General features: G+C 42.4%; 1 protein-coding gene across 1 annotated transcript in view; it reads right to left on the bottom strand.

Annotated features, from left to right (window-relative positions):
- The window catches only part of arhgap20 (Rho GTPase activating protein 20), a 73,448-nt gene extending 63,937 nt beyond the window's left edge, over positions 1-9,511 (bottom strand). Inside the window, exon 1 of the mRNA XM_034110030.2 lies at positions 9,370-9,511. Coding sequence (XP_033965921.1) covers positions 9,370-9,444 — 75 coding nt within the window. The 5' untranslated portion in view covers positions 9,445-9,511. The remainder of the gene's footprint in view (positions 1-9,369) is intronic.
- Positions 9,512-14,155: the final 4,644 nt, after the last annotated feature.

Here is a 14,155-nt window from a genome sequence, read left to right as displayed (position 1 = left end):
AATCTGTGCCGTTTGTACAAGGCAAACACACATCTGCACACTCTCATACAGATTAGCAACGGGGATATGTTTAGACGTTTCCAAAACCTTAGACAGCGTCTGACCTAAACCCCTTTATGCTATAATAAAAGGCAAAAAACATGTTCCTTGCCACATTTTCCTGCACACAATAAAACATATTACCATCCACCATTCGCCTTCTTTTTCCATATTTTGTTCCATGTAAAGCAGGGGTGTCAAACTCAAGGCCCGGGGGCCAAATCCGGCCCGCGACTTCATTTTATGTGGCCCCACAAGAGCTTGCAAAGAATATAATAAGTTTATTATACGGTTAGATGCTACTTTACAGAAGCACGTTGCCCAAAAACTACATGTCCCACAATGCATCTCAAATTTGACTTTTCTCAGAATTTGCCTTTTCTTTTAAATATGCATTTTTTTCTTAGAATTTGCCTTTTTCTCCGAATTAGATGTTCTTTTCAAAATGTTACTTTCTGAAAAGAAAAGAAATGTTACTTTCTTTTCAAAATGTCACTTTCTTTTCAAAATGTCACTTTCTTTTCAAAATGTTTTTTCCAGAATTTGGCTTTTCTTTTTAAATCATGTTGTAACATCCTCACTGAAGAGACTTGCAATTATTTGCCCTAGACTTCTGCTTTCAGACGTAGTTAATTATGAAGTTATTATCCTATCCCATAACAATCCAATGCAGAGGCAATAATGTAATATAATGCATTATTTTATATATATTAAATATTTATATATGTATTTTTATATAGTCTTAAAGTTACAACCGGCCCTTTGAGTGCAACCTTCATGCTGATGTGGCCCGTGATGAAATCGAGTTTGACACCCCTGATGTAAAGGAATCACTTTTTCCAATTTGAGAGGGATATTTTTCTTTCATCTCGTCCACATGTCTTCTCTTCAGTAGACTCTTCTTTTCCTGGACTATCAGTTAGTGAATCCTTTTTTATCTTCATCTTCACGATCAGGTTTCACACACTATGCTCAGACTGATAAAGATAGACCTCTGGATGTTTCTCCACTGGGTCACCCTCAAAACCCATTTAATAATAACCCAACCTAATGACCAAAGGACTTCACACACACACACACACACACACACACACACACACACACACACACACACACACACACACACTGCAACAACCAAGCACAAATCACAATCTCCTCGCTCTGGAAACAATCTCTCATGCTCACTCTCAGAAGATCAACTGCTGATAGGATAACAGTTGTGGTTGCTGCTGTTGCTATGGAAACACAGTGTTGTCGGGCCACATGCACACGCTCCTAAGTCACGACTCAAACCTAAGCATCAGTGACATTTTTACGATTGTTTGATGTGATAAAGTGCAGAGAAATACCGCAGACTCGAAGCAGATACCATTTCTCGTCACTCATGACACAGGGTAATTGTCAGCAGCTATTACTTAACTTAATGACAATTTTAAAGGTATTTAAATGGTATTTTATAATGTGTTTCTGCTGCACTATAACTTAATGCTCCTAATTTTGAAAATCACTTTGAATTGCCATGTGTTGCTGTATAAATTAACTTGCCTTGCCTGGCCATTTCTTTTAGCCCACTCAAATGAAGAATGTCTTATTTTCGACTCCACCTCGAGCGATAGAATTACTAACAAAGCACTTATATACTAATAAAGGACTGGCTTATCTAAAGCCAGTTGAGTAGCACTTGAAATGCTTGGCTCTATGAAACCTGATGTACTTATATGATTCTGTTTTCTTCAAGGTTGTGTCTTCCTGGTCGAACGTACTTATTGTAAGTCGCTTTGGATAAAAGCGTCAGCTAAATGCAATGTAATGTAATGTTAATGCTAAATGCTACGTGGCCAATGCAGTACCAACCATGAGATTTTTCTTACATGTAAAACAATCATTTATGTTGTTAAATCTTACATTTAAAGATGCAGATCTTGCGTAGGGCTTAACTCTGTGTGCTGCTTTGAATGGCAAGATATGTAAGCAATCTTTTTTTTTAAATTGAGAAGGGCTGATAATCCCTCAGTGTATGCCATTAAAAGTATCAGTTGGTATCTAATACAGACATGTTGATTTACCGATGCAGAAAAGGTATAGGTCAACTTTCACTTATCTGTTTTCTATGGTAACCATCAAGGGTAATTTGTTTTGAAATCACCTATTGTTTGAGGAGAGTTTTGCATGTGCTTTACAAATAAAACGGTGACATTACAGTTTTGTAACACACATCTGTTGTCACAACAAACTTGTGAGCTTAGGGTCAGTGTTACAAAAGTAAAAAGGCAGTCCGGTCAATTTGGTGAGGCTGTTTTCAGTCCATTCACAGGAGCAGCAGCAGAGGGAGCTACCTCTCGCCGGAGTTGTAAAAGTTATCGGAAACTAAATCCTGCCAGAAGCCATCTCATCAAAAACGTTATCCTTGTTTCCTGTCCTTCCTTCCTTCCTTTCATCTATCCTTTCCTCCCTCTCTACATACCAACCCTTTGCTCCCCCTCTCCTTTCTTTCTGTCTCTTTCCCCTAATCCTAATTTCCCTTCACCTCCTCTCCTTCTCCAGGTCTCTAAACTGGGACCCCGGGGTCAGTGGGACATAATCTCCCCGATACAGCTGGCCTAATACCTCCTGCCGCCATCTCGACGTCTCAGACTTCACAACCGCCGTGTCATGACCACTGTCTGAAGCCGAGGAGACGTAATGCAGCCTGACACTGAATGCCTTGCTCATCTTGGATATGGAAGAAACAAAGCTGTGATGAGGACTTGTAAAGGGGGCCTCACCCAGCCACGAGGGCCACCCACGAGCTGAGAGAAACTCAAGAGAAAAGACTAGTTGATCTGGATCGGAAATCTATCCCCAATAGTAAAAGAAAACCAGAGGCTTTCTCTAAGATTACATGCCCTCAAATTCATAGTGTTTTAAGTCTTGCCCCAAGTCAGGGTAAGTCTAACTAAAACTCAAGCGCCTAAGTTCAAGTTGAGTCTTAAGTCCTTATTAGCCACAACCTCTACAAGGTCAAGTTCAAGTGGGAGGCTGTGGCTCAGTGGATAGTGTGCTGGACTTCAAATCAGGGGGTAGCAAGACACTTCACCCCAAATTGCTCTTGTGGGGATTGTGTATTGAGTATGTAAGTCGCTTTGGATAAAAGCGTCTAACAAATGACATGTAATGTAATGTAAAAAGTTCCAGACAATTTCCAAGGCCAAGTCTATTCTTGATTCTGTAAGGGCCAGACCAAGTTAAGTTTAACATTTCTCGAAAGAAGTCTTGAGGCAAGTCTTTTAGATCTTTGGCAGAAAGATGATGGCAAGTCTTTAATCTTGCCAAAGCAAGTTTGAAGTAAATTGAAAGAAGTCCAAGTCTACACTGACATCTTCAAGGGCAAGTCAAAGACAAATGTAGGGTCTTGATAACATTGTGGCAAGTCTAAATTAAGTTAAAAGACTTCTCAAATTAAGTCTCAAGTCAAATCTAAAGTCAAACAAGACGGGTCAAAATCTGGTATTGAGTCCTTAAGAGCAGGGTTGATGTTACATATCAATGTTTGAAGCAGCGGTTATCGCAAGGTGTCGCACATCCACACATTTAACTCACATAGTTGCTTAAAACACAAAGACCATCGATCGAACAAATTCTCTGCCCCCCCCCCCCTCCATCAATCAATCAATCAATCAATCAATGTTTATTTATATAGCCCAATATCACAAATGTTACATTTGTCTCAGTGGTCTTCACAGTGTGTACAGAATATCAGTATGACAATACGACACCCTCTGTCCTTAGACCCTGTATCCTCAGACCCTTTGTCCTTAGACCCTCTGTCCTTAGACCCTCACATCGTACAAGGAAACACTTCCAGAGAAAACCCACAGTTTAAAGGGAACATGGGAGAAACCTCAGGGAGAGCAACAGAGGAGGGATCCCTCTCCCAGGACGGACAGACGTGCAATAGATGCCGTGTGTAAATTGAAAAGATAATACATTTATTCACATTTAACTGGTTAAGCCTTTGCTCTTTGCGATATAACGGTTTTCATTTCTGGAAGTTTGACTTGATGTTTTAGATTCCACTTTTGTTCAGAAGACTTTGGTGGGACACTCACATGAACATGCATGGAATCCGTTAGGTCAGAACTCAAACACACACACACACACACACACACACACACACACACACACACACACACACACACACACAACCCTGAATATATACACAGGCACCATACATGTATAAATACATATACAGTGCATCAGTATGGCCTGATCTGTTATGACTTTGGGGCAGTAATGATATACCTGGAAGAGTCAGGAGATCACTTTAATGAGCTTAACGGCTTCAGAGCTTTCAATATGTGTGGGTGTGTGTATATTGAAGACTGTATTACTGGCGTAGCATCGAACATGAGGCCCTTAGTACTGTTTCATCGGGCTGTGTTGAATACAAACAGACCATCAGTCACACACACACACACACACACACACACACACACACACACACACGCACACACACACACACACACACACACACACACACTATGTCATGGGTTTCAATCTCAAACGTGATCATACTGTATATTGTAATGTTTTTTAATAAAGTAATATTACCTTTCTCTTAAAAGAACCATGCACATTTAAGCAACCTAACCACAAATCATGCATACTTAACCTTTCAACTGACTGAGTTTATAGTAGTGGAAGCTAGTAAAGCTGTACCTAAAACATTATGTATACCTTAATATCTAGGCTATAAATGCTAATATGAATTATAGTACCTGATTTTACATTTGCATGACAAATTCACATATTGGTAAAGTCTGTTTATTATTATCAAAGCCTATAATTGCAAGTGGCTGTTCTGTATAATAGCAGCCAAGTCTCGCTGCACAAAAACAGCATTCCTCTGAGTCTGTGTGCCCTCACATGATGCCGCCTGACTTTCTATTGTGCTCACCGACTCACACCTCCCATACACCCTAATTGTAATCTTGTGTGCACATAACACAGTCAGAGATGACGGAGAGTAACCTGCAGAAAATAATTTACAAAGATGTAGGCTTTGTTTTTCACAGCAGGGTGAAGAGAAGAGAGAAGACAGACGCACACAATACTAGGTCATTGTCTCGTTCCAACACGGCACACACGATGTACCCTTGATAAACTGTATGTTGGTGAAAGTGATGAATGAAAAGATGGTTGTGTAATTTAGGTTCAAATCACCTTTTGCAGTCTAATAACTTCTATCAGGTGAACAATATTTACATCATAGAAAGCATGCAGCCTTGCAGGTATTTCATATTTCACTGCCTACCAAATCTTGGAGAAGTAAAAGTGTATCTGCTGCCAGAACTGAACATAGACAGGCCCCTAAACTCAATACAGTATCTCTTCCACATTTGTTTCTAAAACTGCATCATGTATCGCTTTACTTTGATAGTCCACTGTTGACTGTTTAAAGATGTGTCACCAACCTTAAGTCATCCGCATTACAGTGACGAGTACACCTGCTTTCCATAGAGAGGCGAAGTTCCTCCCCTTCCGGTGGACCTCCATAGGACCTTATTTCGGAAAAAGTATGTATTGAAGTCAATGGAGAGAGAAAGATTATCTTTCGATCCCGTTTGAATTGTGCCACGAATTACACACATGATGTTTGTCAATCTTAAAAGATAATTTTGCAAGTAAAAAAAATCAAAATGTGTCGTAAAACTGGGAACTAATACTTTTCTTGTGTGAAACCGCTCAATGAACTACATCTCCCGTCTCGCACCACACACCAAGACGGCCGTCACGTTGAAACATCTCACTTCTTTCTTTCAGAACGAGGTGGAAAGTATTAAAGTATGAAAATCACTCCAAGTCTGGGCACGTTGAGAGCTGTGCACACACACAAGGGGAGTTAGTCGGTTCCGTGAGAGCCAGCATGTGGGACCGGGACTCTGGGATTTGTAGTCTTTCCAGTTGCGTATTTTTCACAGTCTTATATTTCAACAGTTTTACGACAAACTGGAACTTTTTTGACATGGAAATTATTTTTTAAGATTGACAAACATCACATGTGTAATTCATGGCTCAATTCAAACGGGATCGAAATATACGTTTTCTCTCTCCATTGACTTCAATACATACTTTTTCCGAAACAAGGTCCCATGGACCGGAAGTAGAAGGGCGTGACTTCGCCTCTCTATCGGCAGACTTTTGTATACCGTCAACAAATTCACACGTAAATAAACTCTATGTGTCCAAAACATGATTGTTGTCCACAATACCCTAAGGGGAAGCCCCCTGAGGGTCCATTCCAATCAAATGAGACTATCATAAAGAAAAACCATTGCAATCCATCAGTGCACCTGGATGTGTTAACATTAAATACTAAATATAAGGGTGTGATGGTTTTAAATGCCCAACAGTTGGAGGGTGAGAAGGATGTACTTGGTGCACAAAAGCTTTACATTTCACATTTTAGGATCAACAGATTGATCCTAAACCACAGACCTGTTGCTGCACTTTGAGGTCATTGGCCTAGAGAAAGCAGGGAGGTTGGTTTGTTTCAGAGGCAGTTTGAGCGTCAACCTGCTCAGACCCTCCTCGAAGTGCTCAGCTTTTTGCAATCACGATACAAATCTCTTTTGGTCTGCTGGCCTTAACAGAGGCACAGAGAAGTGATTGTAACAACGGCTGCACTTATCCTCCTAAATACACCGTCATTATGTGAGCTTTATTGTATTGTGGAGATTTGTATCAGCTTATGAAAACAAACGGGTCTGAAACACTTTTTTTCAACCATTTCATACTAGGGGTGTAACGGTATACGTATTCGTCCTGTAACGTCACGGTTTGGACGTCATGATTCGGTACATGCAGTCACACTACGAATATGCCATTTATTAAATCAGACACATGATTCACAGCCTCAATCCGGCTGAACACGTGCACACCGTCACCAACCACAGGGCTTTTACACCACACTACCAGCCTCCTAACAGACAGGGCAACAGAGCCTAAATACACACACACTAATCAGCAATTAGACACAGGTCACCGGGTGAACATAATCAAGAGTAACAGACATGGGGAAAGGGAAACACTTTTCAAAATAAAACCACATGTGCAATAGTACAAGGCCCAAAGCCGTCAGTCCACAGTGACGTTTCCGTCCCCTCTCCCCAGGAAGCACAGTGTCTTAACCGTTTTAGACGTTTTGCTCTCCTCCATGTGTCTCCACTCCGCCCGGTGTTTCTAGAACTCTTCTATGTGCTGCGAAGTGGTCAGTTTCTTCCTGAGACGTTTCATAGAATTCATCCAGAGGTTCTGGATCCCTCCGCTCTTCTCAGAGAGCCGGGACTGCTGCCTCTCCCGCTGAGCGGGATCCGCCCGGGACCGCTGCAGTTGCATCAGCGTGGCCATCTGCTGCGTCATGCTGATGAGCTCCCTCTCACGCTCCTCCTTCTGCTCCAGGCTGCGCTGCAGGTGACGCTGTAGGCTACTGTTCACTGTCTCCAGCTTCTTAGCGGTCGCTCGCTCCAGTTCGCTCTTCAGCTTGCGGTTATTCTCCTCTAGGATTTTTACCAGCTCCTCCCATTTAGATTCTTCTTCCTCATTTCTGGCCTTCTGGCCCGCGAGCTCTGCCTGTCGCCCTTTCCTCTCTCCAGCTCCTCTAGCAGCTGACGTTCTCTCTCCTGACGGATATTCTCGGCCCTTTTCACCCGCTCCTCCTCAGCTAGAAGAGCATCTTCCTCGCCCTTAATGTTCTTCTCCTCTGCCAGGCGTATCAGACGAGCCTCCACCACTAAAGCGCATCTCCTCTTTCTGCTCTTGCATCAATGTCCGGTTCTCCGCCAGGATCTTTGATGCCTCAGCAGCAGAGTTAGTGCCCGTCAAGCCTTTAGCCAATCGGCCGTCTTGCCTCCGGAGTCTCCGTTCCTCTCTTATTCTGGATTCCCGTTCGGTGCGAACTGCTGCCTGAAGCTGCAGGAGTGATCTCATCATCTCCCTCAGTTCCTCCATCACTCTCACCTCCTCACTTGGTCAATCCCACTTCTGACACCAATTGTGAAGCTGACAATTGAGCGGCCCGATCAAGCAAGGAGGCAGAGGCAGAACGTCCAAAATATAACCCGGTGTGGGCATTTATTAAATCAGACCCATGATTCACAGCCTCAATCCGGCTGAACACGTGCACACCGTCACCAACCACAGGGCTTTTACACCACACTACCAGCCTCCTAACAGACAGGGCAACAGAGCCTAAATACACACACACTAATCAGCAATTAGACACAGGTGGGGGGGGGGGGCAATTAGACACAGGGCACCGGGTGAACATATTCAAGAGTAACAGACATGGGGAAAGAGAAACACTTTATAAAATAAAACCACATGTGCAATAGTACAAGCCGTCAGTCCACAGTGACGAAGTTACCTTCGTCACACAGCTTATTGAACCTTGTAGTTTGACATCAGCCATTATGTGTGTGTGTGTGTGTGTGTGTGTGTGTGTGTGTGTGTGTGTGTGTGTGTGTGTGTGTGTGTGTGTGTGTGTGTGTGTGTGTGTGTGTGTGTGTGTGTGTGTGTGTGTGTGTGTGTGTGTGTGTGTGTGTGTGTGTGTGTGTGTGTGTGTGTGTGTGTGTGTGTGTGTGTGTGTGTGTGTGTGTGTGTGTGTGTGTGTGTGGTACTGTTTGTGATTTGTTTTTAACTGTGTTAGAGTTCCTTATTGTTAAACTGAAACTTGCACTACTGTTCAAAATAAATAAAACACAAACCTGGAATTATGTATTTGGGTCTTTATTTTGCTTTTTCTTGTTGACCTCTGTGAACCATTACACCCCTATTTCATACATTTGATCAGCACGTATGCATATAACTGCCAGGTGTATATATATATATATATATATATATCTATATTGAAAACCTATTAATATCAATATCTGACATATATTTATTATAATGATCGCAATCTGCCACTGATTATCATTGCATGCCCTAAATGCACACACTTTCTTTCTAAAAGAAACAGTCACAGTCATAGTGCTCAGATAAATAGGTTCCCAAGGGAGCTGTAAATAATCCTACATGTTCAGCGACAGGTCGTATGTCATGCCTTGTTTGACCGTGTTCACACTGAAATGCAGCAAGTGTGTGCAACAAGTGGTGAAACACATTCTGGTGCATTCCTGTGAAATTCCCTTATATTCTCTGACTTCCCTCGCAATATATACATTACCCAGACGGACATACACTTCTTAAAAGGAAACGGAATTGCAGACATTTGATTATAAAATGAAAGTTGGGTTTTTCTTCATTTCTTTCAGCCATTTCCTCACATTTTATTAAAAGAAATAGAGTTACCTTGACGCTGTAAAAATCAACACAGCTCCCAGCCCGGCTCCGAGCCACCAGGTCGTCCTCCATCCTTACAGACATCCCCACGTCCGAAAACCTTCGCCCTGCCGTGTGTGTGTGTGTGTGTGTGTGTGTGTGTGTGTGTGTGTGTGTGTGTGTGTGTGTGTGTGTGTGTGTGTGTGTGTGTGTGTGTGTGTGTGTGTGTGTGTGTGTGTGTGTGTGTGTGTGTGTGTGTGTGTGTGTGTGTGTGTGTGTGTGTGTGTGTGTGTGTGTGTGTGTGTGTGTGTGTGTGTGTGTGTGTGTGTGTGTGTGTGTGTGTGTGTGTGTGTGTGTGTGTGTGTGTGTGTCAGATGTTCTTGATTTCCTCCTTCCTGTTAATTGTTGAGTCTTCCTTCTTGTGTATATCCTGCTTTCCTTCTTCTTCTCCTGGTCTTGTTCTCAGCTCTTAGCCTCTTGGAGCCCCTTCACTCCTCCACACCTGCAGATATAAGGATCCATTGAGAGGAAGCAACAGGTCGTTTCAACAACTCTCCTCTAACAAGCTGCAGATTTGTGAAGATAGATCTCTTTAGTTCTCCCAGCCCCTCTGCTCCTGCCTGTCTGACTAGAAAGGTGTTTGGTCCTGTCCAGTAGGTCACCCCCCCCCCCCCTTCCCATTATCAGAACAAGCCCGTCTGCTCCCATTGGTTGGTCAGGTGGAAGGGGGCAAACAGGGGGAGGGTCTGAGGCTAAACAGAGGAGGAGGTGTTTGGTAAATGCATGAAGGGGGTTATAAGGGGGGCTGACAGCATCCGACAAACTGTCACAGGGGGGGGAAAGGGTTGCAGTAACATCTCTCTGCTTGAATAATATATCTTTACTCAAAATGTATTTTCTTTTGGTGGATGTTCAACACCTCTTCCTTTCTATTTGCACAAGGTTGAGGGGTACAGAAGAAAGCAACAGGAACATCGGATCACCTTAAGGCTCTTCCTGGAGTTTGAGACTAACATAATAATGGGGATCCAAGAGAGAAAGGGGGATCTGTGTGTGTGTGTGTGTGTGTGTGTGTGTGTGTGTGTGTGTGTGTGTGTGTGTGTGTGTGTGTGTGTGTGTGTGTGTGTGTGTGTGTGTGTGTGTGTGTGCGTGCGTGCGTGCGTGTGTGCGTCCGTCCGTCCGTGCGTGCATGCGTGCGTGTGTGCGTCCGCGCGTGTGTGTGTGTGTGTGTGTGTGTGTGTGTGTGTGTGTGTGTGTGTGTGTGTGTGTGTGTGTGTGCGCGCGCGTGTGTGTGTGTGTGTGTGTGTGTGTATGTGTGTGTGTGTGTGTGTTGTGCGCGCGCGTGTGTGTGTGTGTGTGTGTGTGTGTGTGTGTGTGTGTGTGTGTGTGTGTGTGTGTGTGTGTGTGTGTGTGTGTGTGTGTGTGTGTGTGTGTGTGTGTGTGTGTGTGTGTCAGCCAGTGCAGATACAGATACTGTACCACACTGTTGTTGTTACCCTCCACCCGTGGCCTATTGAAATGCACAGTGAGAATAGGCGGCATTGTGTTGGGCCATGTAACCTTGTTTCAATCCATACGCAAGCACACACACACACACACACACACACACACACACACACACACCATTTGAATGGGCAATGTTTGTTTTTATGTACATATGTTCTTTCATCTCTTATTTTCACTGTCCCTGTATCACCCTGTCTGCTTTCCAATGGCTTTCATTTGACGTTTCAGATGCATAATTATATTTATTGTTCACACACTTAAACTGTAAATGTTGAGAACGGTTGAGAAAGGAGCTACTGTACTGTCTTACTTCGACAATCCAGGCGTAATGTTGGAGGTTTTCAGTTTCAGAAAGTTATAGAAATTCGTAGGCGCAGTTCACAATAATCCTGCGTTGAAAGGTGTCCCAACAATATAAAAAAAACTGTGCGTCGAAGACTTACACACTTACCTCATGCATAACATAAGGTATGTAATCCAAATGTTAACCCAAATTACATTATTTTCCTAAATCTAACCCAGATGTTTTGTTGCATAAACAGGTTCTGCAGGGTAAGAGCTTGCACACGCGTCTCTCATGTTGCTCGATGTTAAAAGGCTTTCTGACAATTGTTCCTGCTCAAATAGCGTGTTCAATGTAGCTAAAACACAAGGAATGTTAGCAGTATGACTTGATTAACATAACAAGTTTAATATCATGTTAGCATGTTAAAATATCTGGGATTTCGTTCCATTAGGAAACTCTGTATTCGTCTCTGAATCAATTTGGTTTACCTTGTGATTGACAAGAATGACCAAAGTCATTGAGCACACATCATGCCTTTGCAAAGCTGTATGTGTATGTCAGAGCAGATTGACATTACTGTCACTGTCACCATTCAGCCATGGCTACAATAGAGGTTTCAGGGCATGGAAACCAAAACACAAGGAAGCCAGACACTAAGACAAATATGTCCATCTCTCCTGGAAGCCGAGGACATGAGATACTGTTGGTGTTAAAGACACAGTTGAAAGGACTATAGCCTCCAGTCTGAGATTGTTTTAATGACTTCAGTCACGTCTGAGGGGAGCCTGGAGAAAGAGAGAGGGGATGAACAACATGACAAACCATAATAGTCATAGGAAAAATACCAAGAGCAGGAGAGAGATTATCAGGCTTCAGTTACAGTCTCGTTCCTGTGTGACTTTCATCCTTCAATCGACTGGCCTGGAGCAGTGTTTGCTCGCTTTACTGAACCTCACAGACAAAAATGTAAAGAACTTTAAGGTCTGAATGCAACTCAGTGCAGTCCTGCCTTTACGTGGGTGCAGATATACATAGGAAGACAGTCAAAAAATTTCACACTTGGGACAATAGCCATTGCTGAAACATTACCCTAAACAACCATCATCAAATGATCGACAGTAACCACAACATATGATACAATAGCGGCAGTCAGGTTTGGTTTAAGTGTTGTCATGGTGCAGGTTAAGTACATATTGTTTGCAGTCATGAACTTTTGTACTTTATCTAACAAGGCTTGCAGTGTGGCAGTAATTATACATGTATCATACAGATTGATGTGAATTGTGCTGCAGGCTTTTATGCCCAGATGTTTAAGACAATTTACTTTGATGATCCGCTATTTCAAAAAGAGCAATAATCAGGTTTCCATATGTCCAGTAATTTTGTTCTAGACCAAAAACCTGCAAACACACTGTAAGCCTCAGCATCATTTAGTTTGTTATGCTAATTATGGTAAATATTTGCGATTGCATGCTAACACGCTAAGCTAGGGGGAAATGGTTAATGTTGTACCTGTTTGTCTTCAGTATGTAAATGTTGTCTTTGTGAGCATGTGTAGTGTCCCGTCAAATAGGTTAAGTTTTGTCATGTTTGTGATTGTCATGTTCATGTTAGTTTAGGTTCCACTTCCTGTTTTATTTTGTACTCACCATCAGGCTTGGAATTTCGTCATTTTAGGGGCAAGGCCATTTGGCCTTCCCGTTCACATTTTTTTTAAGGGCACAAAGGCCACATGACAGGGCACAAAGGCTGTTTGGTTAAATTACGCTGGTCAATCAACATGACTGAAAAGTGTAGCACTAACGTCAACACCAGTCGTTTTACAAACGGCTGAATAGCAATAGTGTTTCTTAAACGTATATGTTAAGTTCAGCTATAAACCACATAAGTCAGTCAGGGGTAGACAGTAAGGGTAACATTGTATTGTCACTGGCCCCACCATTGTAACCACTGGCCCGGAGCATTCGTCCACCAACAAAAAATTGACTAATAATGAAGAAAATTAACACATTTGTTGCAATAATTTATGCACCAACTACATTACTACTTGTACTACAACATTTTAATCATCAGTTCTTCCTCATTTTCCTCAATTGTTCATATTTGGTTTATTAAAATAATGATATTGTGGTCATTGTTAAAAATGTCTGCTATTATTATGAGTATTATTATTTGTATAATGCACTTTCTGCCTTCCTGTCATTAGGAGTTAGACATGTAATGGCTATAGATTAGATTAGAACCTTCATTATCCTAAACTGCTGGGACATTTCGCCAATACCTTTATATTGTCTACTCTTCACTTACTTGTCAGCATAGGTCGGCATTGATGTAAAGAGCCGACAGAAGACCTTGTTTATACTGGCATCATATTGAGAGGTGCAGTGACGCGTCCTAAAACCAGGAAGTAAGCTGCTGGTTCCCTCCACAAAAAAGCAATGGAATTTCTCCACAGGGTTTTGGAAAATAGCTGGAAATAAGGTCTGTGGAAAACAAACCTCTTTGATAAATGCACGTTTTGTTCAGCCGGATAATCTCCACATGTCTACCCTACTTTTATAATTTTCGAATCATAAATCTAATCGATAGATTATAAAAGGGTTTTAGGACGTGGCACTGCAGCCAACTCCCTGTCACTCCTTTAACTCCTCCGGTGACTTTATTTTATTAGAAGATTGTTTTTTGCCCGGCGCTTGGCCGGTTACCGCTCGTATTAAAAACATTTTGGCGAATGGTTAGGTGGCGCGATAGTCTGTGTAGTGAAGAAGGAGCGCCCTCCCGCTCACGGGAGCCTGCTCGCTCTGTGCTCCGCAGCAAACAGCTGTTTGCTTTTCCCCCCAACAACGATAACCGACTCACGAAACGCTATGTTGTAGCGTTGATAAACGAAACAATTTAACTAAATTGCTAGTCAAAATACCAATACCACGGGACTTTTTTTTTAAACTTTTGACAGGGGCACAAAGGCCACTTTGGCCGTGAATTGCATTTTTTTCAACAGGGCATCACGGCCAAAGTGCCATG

Source organism: Pseudochaenichthys georgianus, chromosome 21 (genome assembly GCF_902827115.2).
Source record: "Pseudochaenichthys georgianus chromosome 21, fPseGeo1.2, whole genome shotgun sequence".
NCBI classification, from domain to species: Eukaryota; Metazoa; Chordata; class Actinopteri; order Perciformes; family Channichthyidae; genus Pseudochaenichthys; species Pseudochaenichthys georgianus.
The sequence above is the reverse complement of the archived record's forward strand: the minus strand, read 5'-3'. Positions and strand labels throughout refer to the sequence as shown.